The sequence below is a fragment of the Eublepharis macularius genome, chromosome 18 (genome assembly GCF_028583425.1).
Source record: "Eublepharis macularius isolate TG4126 chromosome 18, MPM_Emac_v1.0, whole genome shotgun sequence".
NCBI classification, from domain to species: Eukaryota; Metazoa; Chordata; class Lepidosauria; order Squamata; family Eublepharidae; genus Eublepharis; species Eublepharis macularius.
This window is the reverse complement of record NC_072807.1, coordinates 8046622-8070029: the sequence shown is the minus strand read 5'-3', so window position 1 is coordinate 8070029 and position 23408 is coordinate 8046622. Positions and strand designations below refer to the sequence as shown.

At 46.2% G+C, this 23408-nt stretch overlaps 1 protein-coding gene across 1 annotated transcript in view; it reads left to right on the top strand.

Annotated features, from left to right (window-relative positions):
* The window catches only part of CTC1 (CST telomere replication complex component 1), a 48008-nt gene that overhangs the window by 6576 nt on the left and 18024 nt on the right, over positions 1-23408 (top strand). The window contains exons 3-13 of the mRNA XM_055002665.1: positions 3051-3250; positions 4962-5106; positions 8656-8955; positions 9445-9573; positions 9918-10141; positions 12553-12727; positions 12806-13009; positions 13315-13441; positions 13989-14103; positions 22557-23007; positions 23269-23358. Of these exons, the coding sequence (XP_054858640.1) occupies positions 3051-3250; positions 4962-5106; positions 8656-8955; positions 9445-9573; positions 9918-10141; positions 12553-12727; positions 12806-13009; positions 13315-13441; positions 13989-14103; positions 22557-23007; positions 23269-23358 (2160 nt within the window). The remainder of the gene's footprint in view (positions 1-3050; positions 3251-4961; positions 5107-8655; positions 8956-9444; positions 9574-9917; positions 10142-12552; positions 12728-12805; positions 13010-13314; positions 13442-13988; positions 14104-22556; positions 23008-23268; positions 23359-23408) is intronic.

The window sequence follows — 23408 nt, the reverse complement described above, 5'->3', positions numbered from 1 at the left end:
AAGGTTCAGCGCTCTCCCCTGACCTCATTTACCTTTTGATGTCAAAACTGGATTCATCCCATCCCGTGATTTATATGAACATGGCAGGAATGTATCATATCCAGTTTGAACTTGGGGGCACAAGCATAACAAAATCAATCTGATTAAAACTCTAGTTGATTTGGTGAAGGATCATTTTTAGTAACCAGAGCTTAGGTTGAAGGGCACAGTTCATTTTTTTAACTCCTATTTTGAAGTTTGACACATTATTGTAATAACGAGTGCAAAAATAACACTATTTTAAAGATGTCCTTTACTTCTAAAGAGTGGTGGCTTTTGAACAGAATTGTCAGGTAGCTTATACTTCATTTTCCTCAGGAGCATATTCATATTGAAGGACTGATCATTTGCAAATTAAAATATTAATTATTTAACTAAGGTGCACTTTAGATATTAAATCTCATTGGTATGAGCATGGCTTTTTTAGAGGTTCATCTTACAGTACTGCTATAACATTTAGATTTTTAAGTTTTCATTCTTCCTCCTACTCTCTGTTTTCAAGATTGATGTTTGGTTTAGAGAATTTCCAGGTTTTAAGTAGATAGTATCACTTAAAGACTATTGTTTGCTCTCCTAGAGCAGAGTTAGGTAAAATAGCGATGGAGGGGTAAAGAGACAGGTTGTGGTCCTCAGGTATATTCTGAGGTAATGTTTTGAGTCCTAGAAGAGATGAGCACTCATCTATAATTTGTTGAAGAATAAATATGGAGGTGTGGTCATCATTTCCTGATACATTTTATGTCTTTTGGATGTGCTCTGAAATACAGTTTGTTAGCAAAATGCTGTTTATTTATTTATGCATGTCATTTATAGTCCGCCTTTCTCACTGAGACTCAAGGCAGATTACATAGTATGAAATTAGTACAATCAAGATCAAGGACATTTCCATACAGTGTCAAGGACATTTCCATAAACAACGACATAGGGTAAATAAATACAAGTTTACAAAGACATAGCATTAGCAAGGATCCAATATAGAGTTGATTAAATGTTGAAACAGAAACAGAACATAATCAGTTCTAGGACTGACAGACAACATGAAGCACAGGTAGTACATAGGAGTAAATATTTAAAGCAGATAATATGTAAAGCAACATAGTGGTGAAATTTAAGGTCCCTAACTCATTAGCAAAGCCTTCCTATCTGAGTAAAAAGCCTTTTTGAATAATTTGGTTTTGCATCGTTTGCAGAAAGCCAGGAGAGTGGGGACTCTCCTGACCTCCTCAGGCAGGCTGTTCCACAGGGTAGGGGCCACCACAGAGAAAACCTGTGTTAACATACCTCTTGAACCTGAGATAATACCGCTAGGGTTCTTGAAAAGGTACTATTTGGATCCTAGTTTTGTTTGTGCACTACAACCAAGATGCAGAGGAGTTAGCCGTGTTAGTCTGTAGTAGCAAAATCAAAAAAAGTCCAGTAGCACCTTTAAGACTAACCAACTTTATTGTAGCATAAGCTTTCGAGAATCACAGTTCTCTTCGTCAGATACATGGAGGGCAAGAAGAAACTGGTCAGATATAGAGGAGGAGAGGGGAGGGAGGAGTAGATGTAAACAGCTGCTTCTGATATGGAGATCAGTATGCTTCTGTTAAGGAAATCAGTTACTTCTGATAATGAGATAACCATTCATAGTCCCTATTCAGTCCCAGCCTGAGTCAAATTTACATATGAATTTCAATTCAGCAGCTTCCCATTGGATTTTGTTTTTGAAAATTTTCTGTTGAACTACAGTGACCTTTAAGTCTTTGATGGAATGTCCTGGTAGATTGAAGTGTTCTCCCACTGGTTTCTGGATGTTGCCATTTCTAATGTCAGATTTGTGTCCATTTATTCTTTTGCATAGAGGTTGGCTGGTTTGTCCAATGTACAGAGCAGATGGACATTGTTGGCACATGAGGGCATATATCACATTGGAGGATGAGCAGCTGTAAGAGCCAGAGACAGTGTAGTTGGTGCCATTGGGTCCTGTAATTGTATTCCCTGAGTAGATATAAGGGCAGAGCTGGCATCTAGGTCTGTTGCAGGGCCTGGTACCTGTGCTGATGACTCTGCTAGCCGATTCATGATTGTAAGTGAGAAGTTGTTTAAGGTTGGGGGGCTGTCTTGTAGGCAAGGAAAGGTCTTCCACCCAGGGCTTCTGAGAGAGAGGTATCATTTTCCAGGATGGGTTGTAGCTCAGTGATGATACGTTGGATGGGTTTGAGCTGGGAACTATAGGTGACAAACCAGTGGTATTCTGTTCCTTTAGGTTTGTCCTGGAGCAGGCTGTTTCTGGGTACTAGTCTGTTTCCTCACTTCATTTGGTGGGTACTGTAGTCCCAAAAATGCTTGTTGTAAATCTCTTAAGTGGGAGTCCTGATCAACCAAGATGGTTTCCAACAGACTGGAAAATGACAGAACCCTGTTCAATAAATGAATGGTTTAATAAAATCTGGTGTGCCACTCTGTTGACAAGAATAGCATATTATCAGAGAACCAAGAGGAACAATTTTTCAAACAATGCATACATTTAATAAATACTGGATACTGTTTATTATGTTCTGAAATGAGATAATAAGTGACAAGATTTATCTGTTTGGTTTTTATGAATAATTTAGATTATTCTGTTTCTTGTCTATGATTTTTTTTTCTCTTTTGTTTGGATATATACAATGCTTTTTGGTTTTTAAAAAAGGGCCAGTACTCACAATGGAGGCCTGCTGATATACTCTGTTGTGACCACTGATAACACCATCATGGGGCGCAACGTCAGCCCTGTCGCCTTCTCTGCAGTCCCACCTGTCGCCTTCTCTGCCAGCCCCTTTGCGAAGAGGCCAGCCGAGAAGAGGAGCCAGTGAACTACACAAGCTTGAACTGGCACAAAAAAGTCCTGAATATGTATATGTTTTCCTTTTCTCTTTTTTATGTAATTATAAGCAACTGTAGATGTTAAACATTTAGAAAAAGTACTGTTCTTGAAAGACTGCAGTGTGACTGCAACTTAATGGAGATTTTTTTTTCTTTCTGTCTAGCTCCTACATTTTAAACTTGAGTGGCTGGAAAATCTTCTGCTGTTCCCCAGTTGGACATACATTCCCCCAAAGGGCCAGAACAGAGATGGATACTTGGAGATCCTAGCAGATCCCATCCAAGTGATGCCTGGTCCAGAGAAGAGAATCGATATCCCCCCTGTCCTCGATCCAGAACAAGCTGCAAAGCTGCTTAGTGCCAGGTTAAGGGTCATTGTGATTAACTGAATAGATGCAGTTGCTCCAGTGGAAGAGCAAGATTGTTCAAGTCCAGTAGCATCTTAAAGATCAATAAGATTTCCAGGGTATAAGCTTTTGAGAGTCAAAGATCCCGTTGTATCTAACATACAGACTTGTATCTGAATAAAGTAGCTTTTACCTTCGGAAGCTGATACCCTGGAAATCTTGTTGTTCTTTAAGGACTGGACTCGAATCTTGATTTTCTCCTGCAGACCAACATGGCTACTCACCTGAAAGCTGCTCCAGCAGTTGCCAATCTTTTGTTACAGGAGCTAAAGAATAGATGGAGTAGTCTGAGAGCACTGATGCGCAAACACTATGTTGGAATATTAGTTTACTTGGATAAATAAAAATTTGGGCTTTTTGGAGATATTGCAGAATGTTTCAAGAAGGAAAAGAGCAAAGCATAATGGCAAATAGTGTGAATGAAAAGGGCATATCTGGTGAATCACGCACGCACGCACCCCAGCCACCAGCTCACATAATGACTTTAGATGAGCCACTGGCAGCCTCAGACCTTCTCCTGCAGTGTGGAGATGATGGAATTGGAAAAAGTTTTGAATATTAGCACCAGTCGTGTGAGAGATCCAAGATTGGATCTCTTGGTCTTTTAAAAAACTGAAATGCAGTTGCTGAAACAATATCTGGAGAAGAAATGGGAGGTGGGAGGAAAACTGTGGCAGTTTGAGAACTACTGAAGTATAATAAAAGTATAAAAGAGAGGGGTGACTTTGCCGGGGGAGGAAGAGAAATGTGAATTTATAAGCAGTTAGATTAATTGATTGAGATATATATAGATATGTATAGGTTAACTGATAGAACATTGATAGAGAATAATTAATGATAAGGTTTAAACATGAGGATTGAGTAAATAACAATATTTTCTTTCTTTGATAAGATTTATATGCACCAAACTGAATGTACAGAAGAGTTAAATTGATTGATTATGCGAGGAGTTATATAGAATTACCATAAACAGTTGAAATGAGTAATATATAGAGAACAAATCAAATTGTTTGATTTAAATGTGGGAAATTTTTATGGTTTATGATATACAGGTTTATATAGAAATATTCAAAACTGGAAAATGGGATAAATTGTTTATCTAAAGATGTATAGTTTGGGTGTATAATAAGTAAAGGAGTTAAAGATGTACTGCTTAATATAATGAAGAATGTATATCTGTTTTAGATAGAGGAATTTAATAGAAGTAAGGGAAAAGGGACAGAGGGTGGGAAAGCTGTTGGAAGTCAACAAAAGGGGGGGAAAGGGAGGGGGTTAGAAACGAAAAATTAGGGGAAAATTGACGGTAATGTAAAAATAAAAATGTTCTAACCCAATAAAAAATTTTTCAAAAAAAAAAAAAAACTGAAATGCAGTTGTAGGAGCTGCAAACTTGACTGTAGCAGTGCTGAGAGGAAGGTTTTGTTTTGTACCGTCACTCCCCAGCCTGCCAGTGCCATTTTCTAAATCCTTTTCCTCAACTGAGGTTCACCTCTTCTTATGTTCCTGGTTATAGTTTGAAGGCACATGATGTAGCATCCTTGCTGAAATTAAGCTGGTATGGGGCCTGGGCTGTGCTTGAATGGGAGACCCCCTGAGAATCCCATGATCTTGAAATCATGACAGCAGAAAGGCTGGATATAAAAGTAATAAATATTTTCTTTCTTTAAGAGCCCAGTGTAAGAAGGTAGCAGAGCTGAACGTGGCAGGTGAGCTGTGCAGGCTCAGCACTGTCCTCTCCATCCATCACAAAGTCTTTTTCTTCCTCTTCTTAAAGTGTTCCCACTCCGAAGCTTGTGTCCCCATCCTGGTGCAGGTGAGTTGGCTGGTCCTTACTGCTGGGTTTGGCCACCAGCGCAAGAAAGCTTATTTCTAGTTCGGCCTTCTTTCCATGCTGTTAGATTAGTTGTCTTCCACACAGTACACTTTATTGTAACAGAGTGCTGTGTGTACAAGGTCGAACGCTCCTAGTGAAGCTATTGGTTAGTTGTCTTGGGGTGATGAGCAGCCACCAGGCTCATAACATCCAGGTGTCTGAACTGAGGAAAATGCCTTAAATTCTGTTTTGACAAATGCAAGTTAAAACTATTGCAAATGAATAAAAATTGAAACACTTTGCCTTGTGATTCATTTTAGGGTTTTTAAGACTATGGGATACTGGATATTCCTTTATTGTTGTGTTTTTTACTGCCCCTATTTAAGTGCTACTTGAATGGGGGAAAGATGAGATTATAACTATTTTAATAAATATTTAAAATTTAGTTTTAAGGATGCACTGGATTGCGTGGAATGGGTTCTTGGTTAGGAATATTTCTCTGTAGTATGCTGATGCTCAGGTAGGTTCACAGAATCACAGAGTTAGAAGGGGCCATACAGACCGTCTAGTCCAACCCGCTGCCCAATGCAGGATGAGCCTAAAGCATCCCTGACAAATATTCATCCAGCCTCTTCTTGAAAACTGCCAGTGAAGGGGAGCTCACCACCTCCCTAGGCAGCTGATTCCACCTTTGAACTACTCTGACAGTGAAAAATTTTTTTCCTAATATCCACCCAGTACCTTTCTGCATGTAATTTTAAGCCTGTTGCTTCGAGTCCTATCCTCTGCTGCCAACTGGAACAGCTCCTTGCCCTCATTCAAATGACAGCCTTTCAAATATTTAAAGAGAGCAATCATGTCCCCCCTCAATCTCCTCTTCTCCAAACTAAACATTCCCAAGGCCCTCAGCCTTTCCTCGTAGGGCTCAGTCTCCAGACCCCTGATCATTCTCGTCACTCTGTTCTGCACCCTCTCAATTTCGTCTACATCCTTTTTGAAGTGAGGCCTCCAGAACTGTACACAATACTCCAGGTGCGGCCTGACCAAGGCAGTATAGAGAGGGACTATGATCTCCTGCGATTTCGATGCAATGGCCCTTTTGATAGAACCCAAGACTGAGTTTGCCTTTTTTGCCACCGCATCACATTGACTGCTCATATTTAGTTTACAGTCCACTCTTACTCCAAGATCTCATTCACATATACTACTACCCAGAAGTGTATCCCCCATCCTGTATTTGTGCTTTACATTTTTGTGGCCCAGATGTAATTCTGTGCACTTATCTATGTTGAATTGCATCCTGTTCACAACCGCCCACTTCTCCAGAGTATTCAGGTCTTGTTGAATTTTAACTCTGTCTTCTTGGGTGTTTTCCACTCCTCCCAATTTGGTATCATCAGCAAATTTAATGAGTAGCCCATTTATCCCTTCATCCAGATCATTGATAAAAATATTGAAAAGTACCGGGCCCAAAACCGAGCCCTGTTGCACCCCACTGGACACCTCCCTCTGATGAAACGCTATTGACCACCACTCTTTGGGTGCGGTCCTCTAACCAGTTCCCTATCCACCGAACTGTCCTATAGTCTAGTCCACAGTCCTCCAGTTTGCCCATCAGAATGTCATGATGGTCTTTATCAAAAGCTTTACTGAAATCCAGGTAAATCACGTCGACAGAGTTCCCACGATCCAGTAAGCTGGTCACTCGATCAAAGAAGGAAACCAGGTTGGTCTGACAAGATCTGTTGGGGACAAAAGCATGCTGACTTCCCCGGATCACTAAGTGATCCTTCAGATACTTACAGATCGATCCCTTTAAAATCTGCTCAAATATCTTGCCAGCAATAGAAGTCAGACTGACCAGCCTGTAGTTTCCCAGGTCATCCTTCTTCCCTTTCTTAAAGATTGGGATAACATTTCTTATCCCAACGTTCAAGAGACGACATACGTTCAAGAGAGGACATATTCCCTTATTTCAATCATGTCTTTGTCTGTTGTGTCCAGTTGGCTGGCAAAGGTGGAAGCTGCACCCTGTTTTCTGGTTCGGTTCCTGAGTGAAAAGCCAAAATGTGTAATGTATACCTGCTACACTGCTGTTGTAGACTCAAAGGTCCTGGTAGAAAAGAGAGTGGCAGCTGTAAAGTACAGGTCTCTTGGTCCCTTTCAAATTAAACAGAAGGCTGTCATTAAAGCCATCCTTTAGGTAATGTTAGGCCAAGGGAGTTTTCAGAATTACTCATGGCTGACCAGCTCTTTGAACCTGTATCTCCCTCATCCAAACTCAACATGGGCCTTGAGGCATGGCTGGAAGTCAGATCATCTAACAAATTAGGGGGAGGGGGCATGGCTTACTGCTTTGCATGGAGAAGGTCCAGGTTCACTTCCTAGTAGCACATCCAGTTAAAAAGATCTGGCATTAGGTGATGTGAAAGACCTCTGCTCGAGACCCTGGAAAGCTGCTGCCAGTCTGAGTAGACAATACCTTGATGCATTAATGGTCTGATTCAGTGTAAGGCAGATTCGTGTGTGTGTGTGTGAGAGAGAGAGAGAGAGAGAGAGAGAGAGAGAGAGAGAGAAGATGAGTATCTGTGTTAGTCTGTCTGTAGCAGTGGGAAAGAGCAAGTGTCCAGTAGCACCTATAAGACTGACAAAATTTGTGGTAGGGGATGAGCTTTCGTGAGTCACAGCTCACTTCTTCAGATGTGTGTGCGTGTTCAAATTACTCTCCATCTTTTTCTCTCAGAGGCCTTTCTCCATCTTTTTGGATCAGACCAATAGTCAATTTTACTGCATCATTTAGAGCTTATTTGCACGCACAAAAAGATACCAAAGGTCACAAAGAAACAATAGTTTAGAATTATAGACCAACAAATTATTAATCATAGGGAGTGACTCAGAATGTGAAAAATTCCACAATAAATGACATGATGATATGATGACCATACAAACATCATTCAACATGCAGTACTGTTACAGTGTAAATAAACAAAACAGCTGATGTAACAACATAAAATATGAGAAGAGTCAGTAAACTTGGAAATATCAAAAAACCAAAAACTATTAACACTAATATGATAACAGAGCTGTAGAGTTGGTAAACTCGGAGATTTCAAATTACAAAAATAATTGACAGGCTGCCAGCTAATTGTGTCCCATTTTGATACCTTCTTCAGAATTGCTTTATCACCTGCAGTCTGACCTTGTGCTGATGTTACAGTTAGTCTATCAAAAACAAAAGTCAAAACATATATATGCACAATACAAGGGCCTGTGAGGGACCTATTACAACAGATAAATAACACTTACTGATTATGTCAGCCTATCATGGAACAAAATAGAATATGTGAAGCATAAATCAGTCAGAAAATACAGGCTAATTAGTCAAATGTGCTAAGAGAAAAAAGAAAAATACAGCAACAGAAGATAAAACACCATTAGAATCCAGAAAATACCAGAAATCACTGTGTGTCTCTTGTTCATCAATCTGAGCTTCTTGGAAGAAGTGTGGGATGAAATTCTTAATATGTTCCAATTTTTCTACCCCATAAGTCTCCCCAGTTGGCTTGGCACCGTGTACTGCAGCTTGGGCATAGTTATGTGCTGACTGCTCTGAAAATATCTTGCCTCAAAGCTTCTGGATTAAGAGTGTTCGTTCCCAGCTCTTCCTCACATCTTTTAACATATTGTATGGAGCATGTGACAGAGCAGTATCTGGACAGCACTCCAGAGGGAAGTTCAGTTTTGCCTGCTTCCCCAGTCGTCTGCACGCCGCCCAACAGTTCCTTGGAGGTGGGAGAGAGAGACAAGATACTGGTTCCAGTTAGGAGGTCCAAGGTGGTCTCTTATGCAGTAAGTACAGAGGTCTCCTATGTGGAAATAGTATTGCCCTGAACTTAGTCTATTTACTGTGAGACTCCAAAGGTTTTGAGAATAGTCTTTGCATGTTCCTAAATCAGCCTGGCCTATTTAAATGTTATATTTTTAAAACTTTTATAACAATTTATTTCACATTCTGACCTCTATTTTCACAGATAACAGGAAAATCAAACAAAAATAATAAAGCCAACAGGATTATACTTGATCAAAAGAAATACATAATACTAGCCTCACAAATCTTTAGCTATCCCATAACATTTCAGAGCTCCAACTGAGTAAAACTTCAGGAGTTCATGTATTTGGGGATTTAAAAAAAAATTAATTTCAACCGTATAAGTACTGAAACCTAATCAAACTTAGGCAATATCTAGTTAGACTGTTTTATGTGATACTACTCTGAGACTCCTAACAGTCCAGTTCAGAATCATTCCCAAATGTTGTCTTTTTCTGTTCATTCTCCAGGGTACTATCACTCAAATCCTAAATGTTCAAGCTGGCCTCTATGAACTGGATAACAGGTTCACTCTTTGTCTTGCTTACCAGCAGCAGTTAAATTCTGGCCGTGGGCTCCGACCAGGCGCATGTGTGGAGGTGAGTTGGTGGGTAGGAGGTGTGAAATGGTGAAATCTTAGTCTCTCTCAGGCTGTGCTGTGTGAAGCAGAGCTGGCGCTTAAGAAGATGGTGGGACTATTGCTGTAACTGTCTTCCCCTGAACAAAGATCAGCCAAGAAAGGAGCTGTATCTGACTTTTGTAAAAGGGCATTAGTTTAGGGGGCGTGTATTCAAGAAGGGAGGAGTGTTTCTGTTGCCTGGACTCTTAAAACCTCAAAGAATCCAAGTTGACTGGTGAATATAATAGTGACTTGGTTCTGGATTTTGCATGTGAGTCTTGGGAAAGTTTAAGAAGTTTGGTAACCTATGTGCTTGTATCTCAGCTCAGAGATGTCCACCTTCTGCAGAAGCCCTTGGCTGCCTTCCCCTTTGTCCTTGGAGCCTGCCTCCGCACTACTCTTGTGCTCAAGAGTTTTTCCAAGTGCAGCATATTACACCAGCCAGCAACCTCCTGTGGGAATCTTTACATACAGCTGCTCTTGCGTTACAACTTAACCTTGCCACTGTATTTGTGTCTGGTTAGCTTGTTAGAGATGTTGGAGAAGAGGTGAGTGTGGTTGAAATAGTAGCATGTGAAATTGTACAGCTTTTTCTTCAGGCTGGCACTGACCCTTTGGAGCCCTCATACAGCCCCTATTGTAATCTGATAAAACTTTGTCTGTCTTGGGAGTGGTGCTAGAGAGATTAATGTTCCAAAGGCTTCCCCCCCCCCCACACACACACACTGTACCTTTACTCAGAGCCTAGCAAATAAGTGCCATGTGGCAGCCCAAGGGTTAAACTTCCTAGAGATATCTGTGGATATCTTCCATTATAATTGCAAAGCTGATAAATTCAAGGACCCTGAGAAGAAAATGTACTTCTAGCCTTTGCCAGGTACTTTTAAAGCAGCCCCCCCCCCTCTTTTTTGAGCCTGCAGGCACTTTTGGAATTTTGACACAGGATGCTGGGCACAACTACAAAATGGCTGCCATGGGAGGCAGCGCCAGCTGCATACACATACTCAGAGGGAGCCCAAGTGCAGGGGACAAGAGGAGTAATTTTTTAAAAAATCACTGGGAAAGAGGAGTGAAAGAAAGCATAAAACTAACACTGTGGGGGTAGGTGTTAAAATAATGTTATTTTAATAAGCCAATCAAGTGCCCAACCTAGTCCCAACCCACTTTCTGAAAACATTTGGCAAGCATTAGGAAAGGGTGCAGTGGGGACCCCTGCTTTAAAGTCTTAGAATTTTTAAGTCAATGGGTATGGCAGACACCAGCCGTTCACACCCCCTGCCACCCAACCTAAACCTTCCTTCAGAGGTTTGGGGCTTCGCAGGCAGGTAAGGGCTGGTCACCCCATGCCACTTGTCTAGCCTCCAATTTAGCAGGCAGAGAGCCCTGACCCAGATCCTCACAGTGTCTCCCCTCTCCTCTTCCAGCGGGTCTACTAGACAGGCAGCCCATTCTCTGTATTTATCTCCCCTCAACCAGTTATGGTCCATGGGTATTGGGGAAAGGAAACTCAGAGGTTATTTTCCCTATATTCACTGCCACCATTTACTTAAACTTGGCCTAGTGCTTTTGATGTCTGTGTGTGTGATATTTTCCCTCAGCCAATAACTTCAAGCCAGCCAGGGTTAAACAAAACAAAATTAAACTTTATTTACAGGATGAACGTAGGAGTGAATGGTTTTAAATGCATAAATACACTGCGGTTAAACAGGGAATGTTTCAGTGTAACAGAACAAGTTTGTAATCAGCAAGCAAATATCCCTCCTGCCTTTTCTTAGCAGTGTCGAAAGCCCTCTTCTCCTAGCCTCACACTCTCCAATGGACTCCAGCTGTCCTAGGTTCAGCATTCCTTCCTCTCTCATTGGTTGGTTTCTCAGGAGAGGAGGAGCTGGAACCAGTGCTGTCCAGCATACTGTGTGTTAAATTTTTTATAACTCTCTGGATGCTATCTATCCAGAATACAGGGTGAACTAAGATGACTTTTGAATCACTTGTCCAAGCCTTTAGAACAGCGTATAAGAGAAATGAAGCTCTTTTCTCAGAGAAGCCATATTCCAAGTTGTGTAAGGTCATTTAAAATTTGACTCTTTCTGAATAATCTTCCCCCCATCCTTACCTCCAAGTTACAGCATCCCTGGACTGCCTTCCCAAGAGAAATTTGCTTGGTGTCAGATGTGGAGGCCTGGGGGGGAAATGTTTTTTGATGACAAAAAAAATTAAGAATGTCTGCTAATGTAGCCTAGGATATAGCAGTTTCTATATTTGTGTATCTTTGTTCTTTCCTTGTGGAAAACTAAGGCTGCAATCCTAAGGACCCTTTTCTGAGAACAAGCCCCACTGAATAACTTCTGAGTGATCTGCTTAGGATTGCTTCCTTAAGGCTTTTAAAATTCCATAAGTATGCCAAACCATACAATTTTATATACCAAGGAATAAATATTGCATTATGTTTTAAATCTGTAATATAATTTTAGGCTTGAAGGGATATTGTATATATTTCAGTTTCCCTTCAAATTTCCATTTTCTGAAAACCTATTTTACCCTGAGTTCCAGAATTTCTGAAAATTTTACATCGCTCATCCTTCTTGGCTTTTTGCCAGTTGCTGGAAATTGTCCTTTTCCAAACTGCCTTTAGTCTGTAAATGTGTTGATTTCTTCTGAAATTGTGGAAGTGCAGTGTTTTTTATCATGATCTTTGCTTTGCTTTGTTGGTGTCTTGTCAGTCAATTGCCATTGCTTTAAATTCGTTGAATTAGATGTTTGTTGTACTTTGTGGATCCTGTTGCATTTACATTTTGTTGCAGTCCCTCTTGGGGACTGCAGGAGTGATGGGTGGGCTATAAATATTTTTGGTCATCTACAACTGTTTTCCCTTCATGTTCTTCTTCCTCAAAGTTTTCCTCTTGCAATGTAGAAGTTGCCTTCATATTGAAAGAACTGATGCTTCCCTAATTCCTCCTAGGTTCTGTTGTTTTGTTCAACGGCAGCAGTTGTTCCTCTGCTCCAGCCATAGCACTGCAGGGGCAGCTGAGAAATTTATTGTTCCTATTCTGAATTCTTTGGTGCCATCCAAGAAGCAAGTCAGAGACATTCATTGGGAGATCCTGGCTGAAAAGCACCACTGTCCCCTAGAGCAGGTAGAGTGCCCTCCCATTACCCTCAGCTCTGATCTCCTAGTGGGAAGAGAATTTAACTTGTTTCATCTCCCTTTCTAGTATCAGATTCTGAATCCTCCGTGCCAGATTCCACCTTTCTCATTGCTGTTCACTATGGCTGAGAAGAGATGTCTGGAAAGTTTCAGTCCTTTGCATCAGATGAGCTCTGCCCCAGAGATTCAGCACATAGGTGCCCAAGAACTGAATCGGAGACTGGCCTGGTCCTACTCTGTGTTATCTGCTGAGAGCTTTCAGCCCCCGATAGTAAGTGTTTAAATTTGCCTTCTTTCAGGCAGCAAGGAGGGTCATCTTGTGACCCCTTTTTAGTGCTTTAAACCCTGCATACATTCTCATCATAGCATTTCAGAGGTGATCCTGGAAAATGTGTGGAAGGTGTCTGTTCTCATGCTTTGTGTACAGATTCCTGCAGTTACAGGCGGCTCAGTATTCTCTGCATGTGTTTTCTGGTTGTCAGAGAAGTATAGGGTGACCGTGTAATCATTCAGCATTTGTTGTCTTGTACACAGAAGGCAGAGGATGTTTATCAGTTTTTGTTTTGTTTTATGCAGATGCTGCTTGGAATACTGAGAGCTTCCTCCCGTAGTGGCTTCCTCCAGTTACGAGACAGCACTAAAGCACTTTCTTGTATAATATTCCACAGGGATGGAAGGCCTTTTGCGGACGTCTCTCTGCTAGGTGAGGCCCAAGTCAGTACCATGACCGAGTCTTGCTATGACTGTACTACGGAGGGGTGGTGTGAGTGAGTGCTTGACCCTGCAGCAGTTTGATATTAGTTAAAAGTGTACATTAGGAACCGTGCAGCTTTGCTTTCCCTTCCCAGACTTTTTTGTTTTTTCCAATGTAAAAACTGTAAATTTAGGGGGGAAACAACTCCTGTGCAATTCCTGATTGTTAAACAGCACTGGCAGCAACTGTAGTCTCCACACACACACACACACACACACCAATGATTCTGGGGCCCCATTCTCAAGTGGTGCCCATAGGCCTAGACTTTTCCTTCCTAAGCTGAATAAGACAGGAATGGGGCCCAACACACCAATGGCTTGAAGGGAACAGAAGAATTGTGTAAGCTGAAATGAGGATAGCTTGGGAAGTTTTGGCTCAGGTGGGTCCTGAGGGGCTGCTCCTTCTGCATTCCCAACCACTCCTGCATATACCTATGGAGATTATCCATCAACTTGGCTTAATTATTAGTTTGCTGTTTCTCCTTTTTTGACTGTAGGGTATCTTCTGCAGATAGAGAGGTTTCAGCTTGTAATGGAGCAGTTTCTTCAAAGTGATTTTCCTTCCTGGCAGGAGCTGAAGACACAAGAGTATATAAAGGAGAAGAAATCGAGGTGAGTGCCCTGTTTGTCTAGTTGAGTGTATGGCAGCATTGAAAACGATTGCAGAGCCCCTGAATGGATCAAGGTACGTATAGCATGATATAAAGATCTAGCAACCTTAATATGGAAGGCCAAAAAGACATGAGGAGTGGGGGGGTGGGGAGAGTAGTCTGTATAAATGTTTTTTGCAATTTTTCTTTTGTTGCACATCCTGTTTCTTACTCTGTTATCCATTACCCATCTCGTAGCATGTGCATTCTGTCCATTGTCCTAGTATGATAGGTTCTTGCACTCTTGTCTTCTAAGTCTGTTTTAGGTTTGTTTTGTTTTTATACTGCAAGTTTTCTCTAAAGTAGCTCCTGTGAAATCAGCATCTCCATTCTACCCTACCTAATTCTGGCTTTAAAAAAAGGACAGCTATTGATACCTGCTGCTTGCAGTGTCTTACAGAGTTTTAAATTTCCACATTTGCTCAGTGAAACTGGTTGTCCATGTGACTATTTTAACCCTCCTTCAAAGCACTTCCTTGAAGTCTTAATAATAACAACAACATTCAATTTATATACCTCCCTGCAGGACAACTTAACGCCTACTCAGAGTGGTTTAGAAAGTATGTTACTATTATCCTCACGACAATTGCCCAGTGAGGTGGATGGGGCTGAGAGACCTCCGAGAAGCTGTGACTGATCCAAGGAGTCAGGGGGATTAGAGTCCCACCGCTCTTAACCACTACACCAAACTGGTGCTCCATAATTGTTCTTAGCATCGGTTCAGAGCACTTCTCATACATCATGTCATTGTAACCCTTACAGTAGCTCTGTTGTAATCCTCATTTTGCAGATTGGGGTTGAGGCCAAGAGAGAGCTTTAGGCCTTCCAGTGAGGTGAGAGTAGAGGTGACGTTTGAATTGGTGAGGTCCCGATTCACTTATACTTCCATCCTAAGCAGGGTTACACCCTCATAAGTCCATTGACTTCAAGGAGATTAGAAGGGAGTAAGTCTCCTAAGTATGGCACTGCTAGTCATTGTACCACACCAGTTCTTTACATCTTAATTAGATTAACCTAGTGTTCCAGTTTTTTACATGATCTGTTCTTTCCCTTGATTCTTAATGGAAATTTGATTTCTGTTGAGGAGGGCCTGCTGAGCCAGAGTGAAAAGGCAGGGATGATGGCATCGTCTGTTCTGTGAAGGCTTCTCTGTTGTTGTCCCCGACTCTGCTGTAAGAATGTGCTTTCTGGGTGCTGTGCTATTAGTCACTGAGAGCTGGGAAGATAACTTTGAAGATACATTAAATGCTGGCTTGATGTGGGTTTCCAAACCAGTCTTTGATTTTAATTTTTAACTTGGCTGTCTCAGGTTGGTGTAGGGATGCCAGACAGTGGCATGGCATCCCTGGGAGCATTGGAGGCAGGAAAAGGGGTGAAAATGACCATGGGCTATGTGCCAATGTCACATCCAGTCAAAAACCTGGATGTGACATTAGCACATAGACTGACACTCTAGAAACTGTTCCCTGAGTGTCAGCTGATGTCCTGATTTTTGCCTGGACGTGATGTCAGAATGTAGCCCAGTGTCATTTCCTCCTCCCAGATTTCTCCTGCTGGCCCAAAATGCAAGGGCAAGGGGGGGGGGGAGGGGCTTTCCCTTGGAAATTGGCCACCTGAAGCAGGCTCTTGGCAAGCCTGAGTTGAAGACTAATAATGTAAATAACAGAAATTCTTCTTGAGAGATTGCAGTGAAACTTGGTGATGTTTGCTTTTGATAAATTCTGCACTTTAACATGTGCTTGATCTCCAATTCACCCCCCCCCCCCCAAGTTACTTGTATAACTTTAGATATTAACCTAAGTCGTTATCTGTGATGTACCTCTTGCCAAGAGTTAGGAAAGCTGACTAGATGTCAGGGCTTCTTAAGAGCACATGTCCGGGGTCTGAGCCCCAGCCCCCAGACTTGACAAGAGGGAACAGCAGGGGACACAAGGGTGGCAGCAACCCCACCCCCCAAGCCGGCAACCAGGGCCAGAACCTACCTACTCCAGGGGGAAGGGGTAAAAGGCCAGAACCTCAGAGGGGTGGAGGGGGCAAGGAGAGACCAGCCAGTCCCACCTTCCAGGGGGAAGAAAGGGGGCTAAGCAGGCCAGAGGGAAAGGGCCACAGCAGGGGGAATGTGGGACCAGCAGCAGCAGCAGCAGCAGCAGCAGCAACCCAAGCAGAGCCCTTACCTGGCAGAGAGAGGAAGCAGCCTCTACAGCCCAGAGCCACACCATGGCTAGAAGACAGCAGCCTGGCTCAGGAGTTGCTAGAAGCCAAGCCTCTCCAGGGGGGGCTGCCACAGGCATTCTGGGGGAGGAGATGGGTAGCCCCGCCCAGCATTGCTGAGCTGGCAGCGCAGAAGCTGGCTAAGGCAGCACCTCATGAGCAAGGCCAGGCAAGCCCAATAGCACGGAGGCTGACTGGGGCAGCTCCTCGTGAGCAAGGCCAGGCAAGCTCAATAGCACAGAGGCTGGCTGGGGCAGCTCCTCGTGAGCAAGGCCAAGGAGCCCTCAGCTGGGGATGGCTTGCACTCAACCCCACCCTACCAGCAAAGCAAAGGAGCCCAGGAGGGATTAGTGGTTGGAGGGAAACACCTGGAGGGACGCACAGCTGGGCCCGGTCAGGAGAAGGAACAAGCCTAGAAGGAGGGCGGGGCAGAGAGAGGAAACCCTATAAAGGGTGGCTGGGAAGAGCTCTGGGGTGGTGGGTGTGAGTGAGGAGTGATGATGTGGAGTGAGAGCAGTAGAATGCAAGGGTGGAGGCTTGGAGGAGAGTTCTGGAAGGAGGAGATGAAGGAAGACGCAGAGGGTAAGCAGGCCAGGTTGAGCAGGCCAGCGAGTGGACTGAGAGGGAGTCTGGGTGAGGTATACCGCCCCTCCTTCCACAGAGCAGGGTCCTGCAGAGTCCCTGGCCCCCCTGTGACGTCAGGAGCAGACCGCCCAGTGCCACGCCCAGCGGCAGCCGCGGCAAGCCCTGACAGCACACTTGTATCTAAATCAGGCCTGACCAGAGTCATCTGGAACAACCTGCTTAGTACTGTACTGTGCTGCTGCTGCCAAGGGAGCTGCTTCCATCAAGGGCTGGGCTTTCCATCTGCCCGGCCCCGCCCCTTGTTGCTCCAGCCTACAAAGGCTGTTGTAGCCTGCACTGCTGCTGCTGCTGCTGCCAAGGGAGCTGCTTCCATCAAGGGCTGGGCTTTCCATCTGCCCAGCCCCGCCCCTTGTTGCTCCAGCCTACAAAGGCTGTTGTAGCCTGCACTGCTGCTGCTGCTGCTGCCAAGGGAGCTGCTTCCATCAAGGGCTGGGCTTTCCATCTGCCCGGCCCCGCCCCTTGTTGCTCCAGCCTACAAAGGCTGTTGTAGCCTGCACTGCTGCTGCTGCTGCTGCCAAGGGAGCTGCTTCCATCAAGGGCTGGGCTTTCCATCTGCCCGGCCCCGCCCCTTGTTGCTCCAGCCTACAAAGGTTGTTGTAGCCTGCACTGCTGCTGCTGCTGCTGCCAAGGGAGCTGCTTCCATCAAGGGCTGGGCTTTCCATCTGCCCGGCCCCGCCCCTTGTTGCTCCAGCCTACAAAGGTTGTTGTAGCCTGCACTGCTGCTGCTGCTGCTGCCAAGGGAGCTGCTTCCATCAAGGGCTGGGCTTTCCATCTGCCCGGCCCCGCCCCTTGTTGCTCCAGCCTACAAAGGTTGTTGTAGCCTGCACTGCTGCTGCTGCTGCTGCCAAGGGAGCTGCTTCCATCAAGGGCTGGGCTTTCCATCTGCCTGGCCCCGCCCCTTGCTGCTCCAGCCTACAAAGGTTGTTGTAGCCTGCACTGCTGCTGCTGCTGCTGCCAAGGGAGCTGCTTCCATCAAGGGCTGGGCTTTCCATCTGCCCGGCCCCGCCCCTTGTTGCTCCAGCCTACAAAGGCTGTTGTAGCCTGCACTGCTGCTGCTGCTGCTGCCAAGGGAGCTGCTTCCATCAAGGGCTGGGCTTTCCATCTGCCTGGCCCCGCCCCTTGCTGCTCCAGCCTACAAAGGTTGTTGTAGCCTGCACTGCTGCTGCTGCTGCTGCCAAGGGAGCTGCTTCCATCAAGGGCTGGGCTTTCCATCTGCCCGGCCCCGCCTCTTGTTGCTCCAGCCTACAAAGGTTGTTGTAGCCTGCACTGCTGCTGCTGCCAAGGGAACTGCTTCCATCAAGGGCTGGGCTTTCCATCTGCCCGGCCCCGCCCCTTGTTGCTCCAGCCTACAAAGGTTGTTGTAGCCTGCACTGCTGCTGCTGCTGCTGCCAAGGGAGCTGCTTCCATCAAGGGCTGGGCTTTCCATCTGCCTGGCCCCGCCCCTTGTTGCTCCAGCCTACAAAGGTTGTTGTAGCCTGCACTGCTGCTGCTGCTGCTGCCAAGGGAGCTGCTTCCATCAAGGGCTGGGCTTTCCATCTGCCTGGCCCCGCCCCTTGCTGCTCCAGCCTACAAAGGTTGTTGTAGCCTGCACTGCTGCTGCCGCTGCTGCCAAGGGAGCTGCTTCCATCAAGGGCTGGGCTTTCCATCTGCCCGGCCCCGCCCCTTGTTGCTCCAGCCTATAAGACTGCTGCTAGGGGACTGCTCGCCTTGTTACTGTTTATTGTTTTTATACTATGTGTGTTAGTTATTGTAGTCTATTTTGTTAAATTGGTAGGGTATTGGGGTTTTGTGTATGTTTGATAGCTTAGTCTGTGATAGTTGGTGGGCTGTTGATTTTGTGAGGGTGGTGGGTTAGCACTATGTTCATTGGTGAGGAGGCCGGCTTGGGGTCGGGGATCCCAGTGATCCGGGGACGCGGGAGGTATGGTGGTGGGAGCAGATTATGGAAGGGAAGGGCATTGAGACATGGTAGGGCTCGGTGCCCTTCCAATCTGCGTCCCATCCCAAGATATACCTGTTGTGGGGCTAGGATATTAAACCACTCTCCGACACTGGCGCTGTGCAATGCCAGGTCCATAAATAATAAGACCAAAACGCTGCAAGATTATCTTGCAGCATTGAATGTGGACCTGGCTTGCGTGACCGAGACATGGGTGAGGGAGGGCGAGACGGTCGCTTTGAAAGAACTAGCCCCCCCAGGTTATACAGTCCTCCACCAGTCCCGGACAAGTGGTCGGGGGGGAGGCGTGGCTTTGCTCATTCAGGAGTCTTTCTCCTTCAGACCACTCCCCACCACAAAAATTACTGGCATTGATTGTGTGGGCCTAGTGTTGGACGCCGAGGAGAGGTTGGCAATATGCGTGGTGTACCGACCGCCTACTGCACCTGCATCTTCCCTGTCTGGTCTCTTGGAGGCGGTGGCCAGCTGGGCCTTGGAATTCCCGAAACTTTTGGTTCTCGGGGATTTCAACGTCCATGCTGACGACGATGCCTCCATGCAGGCCATTGACCTGGTGTCCTCCATGGCGGCCCTAGGACTCTCCCAGTTTGTTTCGGCTCCCACACATCAAGCAGGTCACACGCTGGATTTGATTTTTGGGGCAGGGATGATGGTGGTCTTGGATGCCTATGATGCAGTGCCATGGTCAGATCACTTTGTTCTGAAGGCTCGTCTGAGCATGCCGCTCCTTTCCCGGGTGGGCGGTGAGCGGATTTATGCTCGCCCGCGGAGGCTTATGGATCCAATTGGTTTCCAGGCGGCTCTGCGGGATCCGATGCCCCCTGGCAGTACGTTAGATGAGCTGGTGGATGATTGGCATGGCCGTCTTTCCGAAGCCATCGACGCTATTGCCCCCTGCCGTCCTCTCCGAGCCCGCAAACGGGTAGCTCCTTGGTTTACCGAGGAGCTTCGCCAGATGAAGCGGTCTCTGAGACGACTAGAGCGAGTGTGGAGGCGGGGGCGCGACGAAGAGGCAAGAACATCTTATAGGACATTTATGAAAGCCTATGAGGTGGCAGTGAAAGCAGCAAAGAGGGATTTCTTTGCTGCTTCCATTGCATCCGCTAGCTCACGCCCGGCTCAATTATTTCAAACAGTTCGGTCCTTGGTCTCCCTCTCTCAGGGAGACCACCAAATTCTTAATTCAACTATTGGCTGCGAGGCTTTTGCGAGCTATTTTGCGGGTAAAATCTTGTCCCTTCGCCGTGGCCTGCCACCCACTGTTGATACAGTAAGGGAACTGGAGACCCCTTGGCCGTCTTCTGGGTCCGTATTAGACCATTTCAGCCTGCTCTCTCAGGACGATGTGGACAGGATCCTGCAGGGGATGAGGCCAACCACCTGTCCTCTGGACCCCTGCCCATCCTGGCTGGTGAAGGCCAGCTTGGAGGGGCTACGGGACCATCTGGAGGCCATTGTTAACATCTCCCTGAGCTCTGGGGTTTTTCCAGGAGTGTTAAAGGAGGCGGTAGTGCGGCCCCTCCTGAAAAAACCATCTTTGGACCCCACTGACCCGTCCAGTTACCGCCCAGTGTCGAACCTCCCGTTCCTGGGCAAGGTGATTGAGCGGGCGGGTGGCGGTACAACTGCAGGAATTCCTGAATGATGCTCTAGTCCTGGACCCATTCCAGTCTGGCTTCCGTCCTGGCCATGGGACGGAGACAGCCTTGGTTGCCCTCACAGACGACCTTCGCAGGCATCTGGATCGAGGCGGGTCAGCGCTGCTTGTGTTACTTGATCTCACAGCAGCGTTTGACACGGTTGACTATGATTTGTTGGCCAGCCGCCTTGCCGACGTGGGGATTAGGGGGACAGTCTTACAGTGGCTGGTCTCCTTTCTCCAGGGTCGGGGACAGAGGGTGGCGCTCGGGGGAGATCTATCGGCCCGTCACCCTTTGGTGTGCGGGGTTCCCCAAGGGGCGATACTCTCCCCAATGTTATTTAACATCTATATGCGCCCCCTCGCCCAGTTGGTGCGGAGGTTTGGGCTGGGTTGTCATCAATACGCGGATGACACCCAACTTTTTCTGTTGATGGACGGCCGGCCAGACACGGCCCCAGACAATCTGGCCAGAGCTTTGGAGGCTGTGACGGCATGGTTGAAACAGAGCAGGCTGAAATTGGACCCAGTGAAGACGGAGGTCCTGCAGCTGGGACGGGGGCTGCCAGATGTTGGGATCCAGCTCCCTGCCCTGGATGGGACACCACTGGCAACTTTGCCAGTGGTAAAGAGTCTGGGTGTGCTCCTGGATGCCTCCCTATCGATGGAGGCCCAGGTCACGGCGGTTGCCAAGTCTGCATTTTTCCATCTTCGTCAGATCAGGCAACTTGCCCCCTACCTGACGCCCCAGGACCTGGCTACAGTGATCCATGCAACGGTCACCTCCAGGCTAGATTACTGTAACTCACTCTACGCTGGGCTACCCCTGGGCCTGATCCGGAAACTACAACTGGTCCAGAATGCGGCGGCGCGGGTCCTGACTGGTATACCTTACCAGTCACACATCACACCTGTCCTGCGCAATGCTGCACTGGCTTCCAGTTGAATTCCGAATCAGGTTCAAAGTGTTGGTTCTTACCTTTAAAGCCCTGAGTGGGTTGGGACCGGCATATCTTCGGGACCGCCTCTCCCTGTACGTTCCCCGGAGATCGCTCCGATCAGCGAATAAATATTTACTTGTGGTCCCCGGCCCTAAGGAAGCCCGCCTCGCTTCAACCAGGGCCAGGGCTTTTTCAGTCCTGGCCCCAGCCTGGTGGAACGCTCTGTCAATGGAAACCCGGGCCCAGCGGGACATATTATCGTTCCGCCGGGCCTGTAAGACAGAGCTGTTCCGCCAGGCGTTTGGTGATTGAAGGGGGCAGTGCCATGTCGGCCTCCCACCTTTGGGGTGGGGAAGGTTCTCCCCACCACTGCACCTTGTTAATTTGTTTTATTATTTGTATATTGATTTTAGTTTTGTTTTTATCAATTTTAACTGTTCACCGCCCAGAGCCCCTGGGATGGGCGGTATATAAATTGAATAAATAAATAAATAAATAAAGATGTATATAACAGTGAAGGCCACTCTTTGAAATTTGTGTGGCAAGTTATTTGATGAAACAAACTGATTTCACTATGGTGGTGGTGATAGTGGGGATTATGGGCTGCTGCTGAAAATACAAGCAGAGAACATGTTTCAGTTCATGGTTTGTATGGCCATGACATCATGAGCGTCTTTATGCACCCTTGAGTTATCTCGCTTTTCATCCCCTCTCCATGAAATGCATTTTCCTCTAACAATGGAACCAGTCCTCTGGATTTACTCTGTTGCTAGCAGCAAAGCTCTGTGAGCAGCTAGGGCCATCGGGGGGGGGGGGGCGTGTTTCATATCCACCACCTGAAACTCCAGGGCCAGTATCTTCTGTCTCTCTGGCATGGATGAGTCTGTTGTGGCTTTTGTAACTGAAAGAAACATACCCTGCAGTCTCATTCTTCAGCTGCATTGCTGCCTCTCTGCATCCTCTCTGATTGGGCTGTCACTGTACTCACCCTGCTGCTCTGCCCACCTTCCTTATTCTAGACTTTATGCGCAGTTCTTTGTTGAGGACGTGAAGATTCTTCATTCTGAAAAAAGAGCCCCCGAGGTTCCCAAAGCCCGTGAAGAGTCCTGTTCTGTGGTGAAGGACAATGGGAGCTCCACAGCTGAGCCAAGATCCCCAGAAGGGAATCTAACAAACATAGAAAGGGCAGAAGCAGCATCAAACACGCCCGAACCTCCCAAGAGCAGTGCTGCGGATGGCAGGTGTGTGTGCCGTCTCTTTCTAGCGACTCAGAAAGAAGGGCTCATGTGGCGCAACTATCCACAGGCCTCAGAAGGCAGAAGCAAAGGAGGTCAAGAGCCCCAACTCTGTTTTCAAGTCACTGTGTTATGGATGGATAAACCTGAACAATGCAAGAATGTGGGAGAAGCCATGGTCCAGAAGGAGCTCAGTGCCTTTGCTCTTGGAGAAGCCAGCAAAGCCCAGCCAGAAGTAAGAATGAGGGGTGCTGAAGTTGAAGAGAGTTGGCAAGTGATGGGCAGGGTCTTACCCAGGCAGTGGTTTGGGTGGAGGACAATCAGTCTCTGCATTAATTCCTCACCATTGCTTCATGCATTTCTAGTGTTCTGCTCCTGCTTTTTCTTTTGCTGTAGCAAAAAGTTAATGGCAGTGGGGGCATCCTGAGCACACTCTGCATCTCACTGTTATAAAAATTATCTTTCTGCTTTAGTGCTCCTGTTGCTCTCATTTCAGATATTGCTGCTTTTCCTGGGGAAATCACTCAGATGGTTCCCCTTCCTGCATCCAGGAGGCCTGTACCAGCTTATCATCCCCCAGTGCTCGGTAAGGGTGAAAGGTTGCCCAGCTGTCCCCACCTCCCAGACGGGCACCAC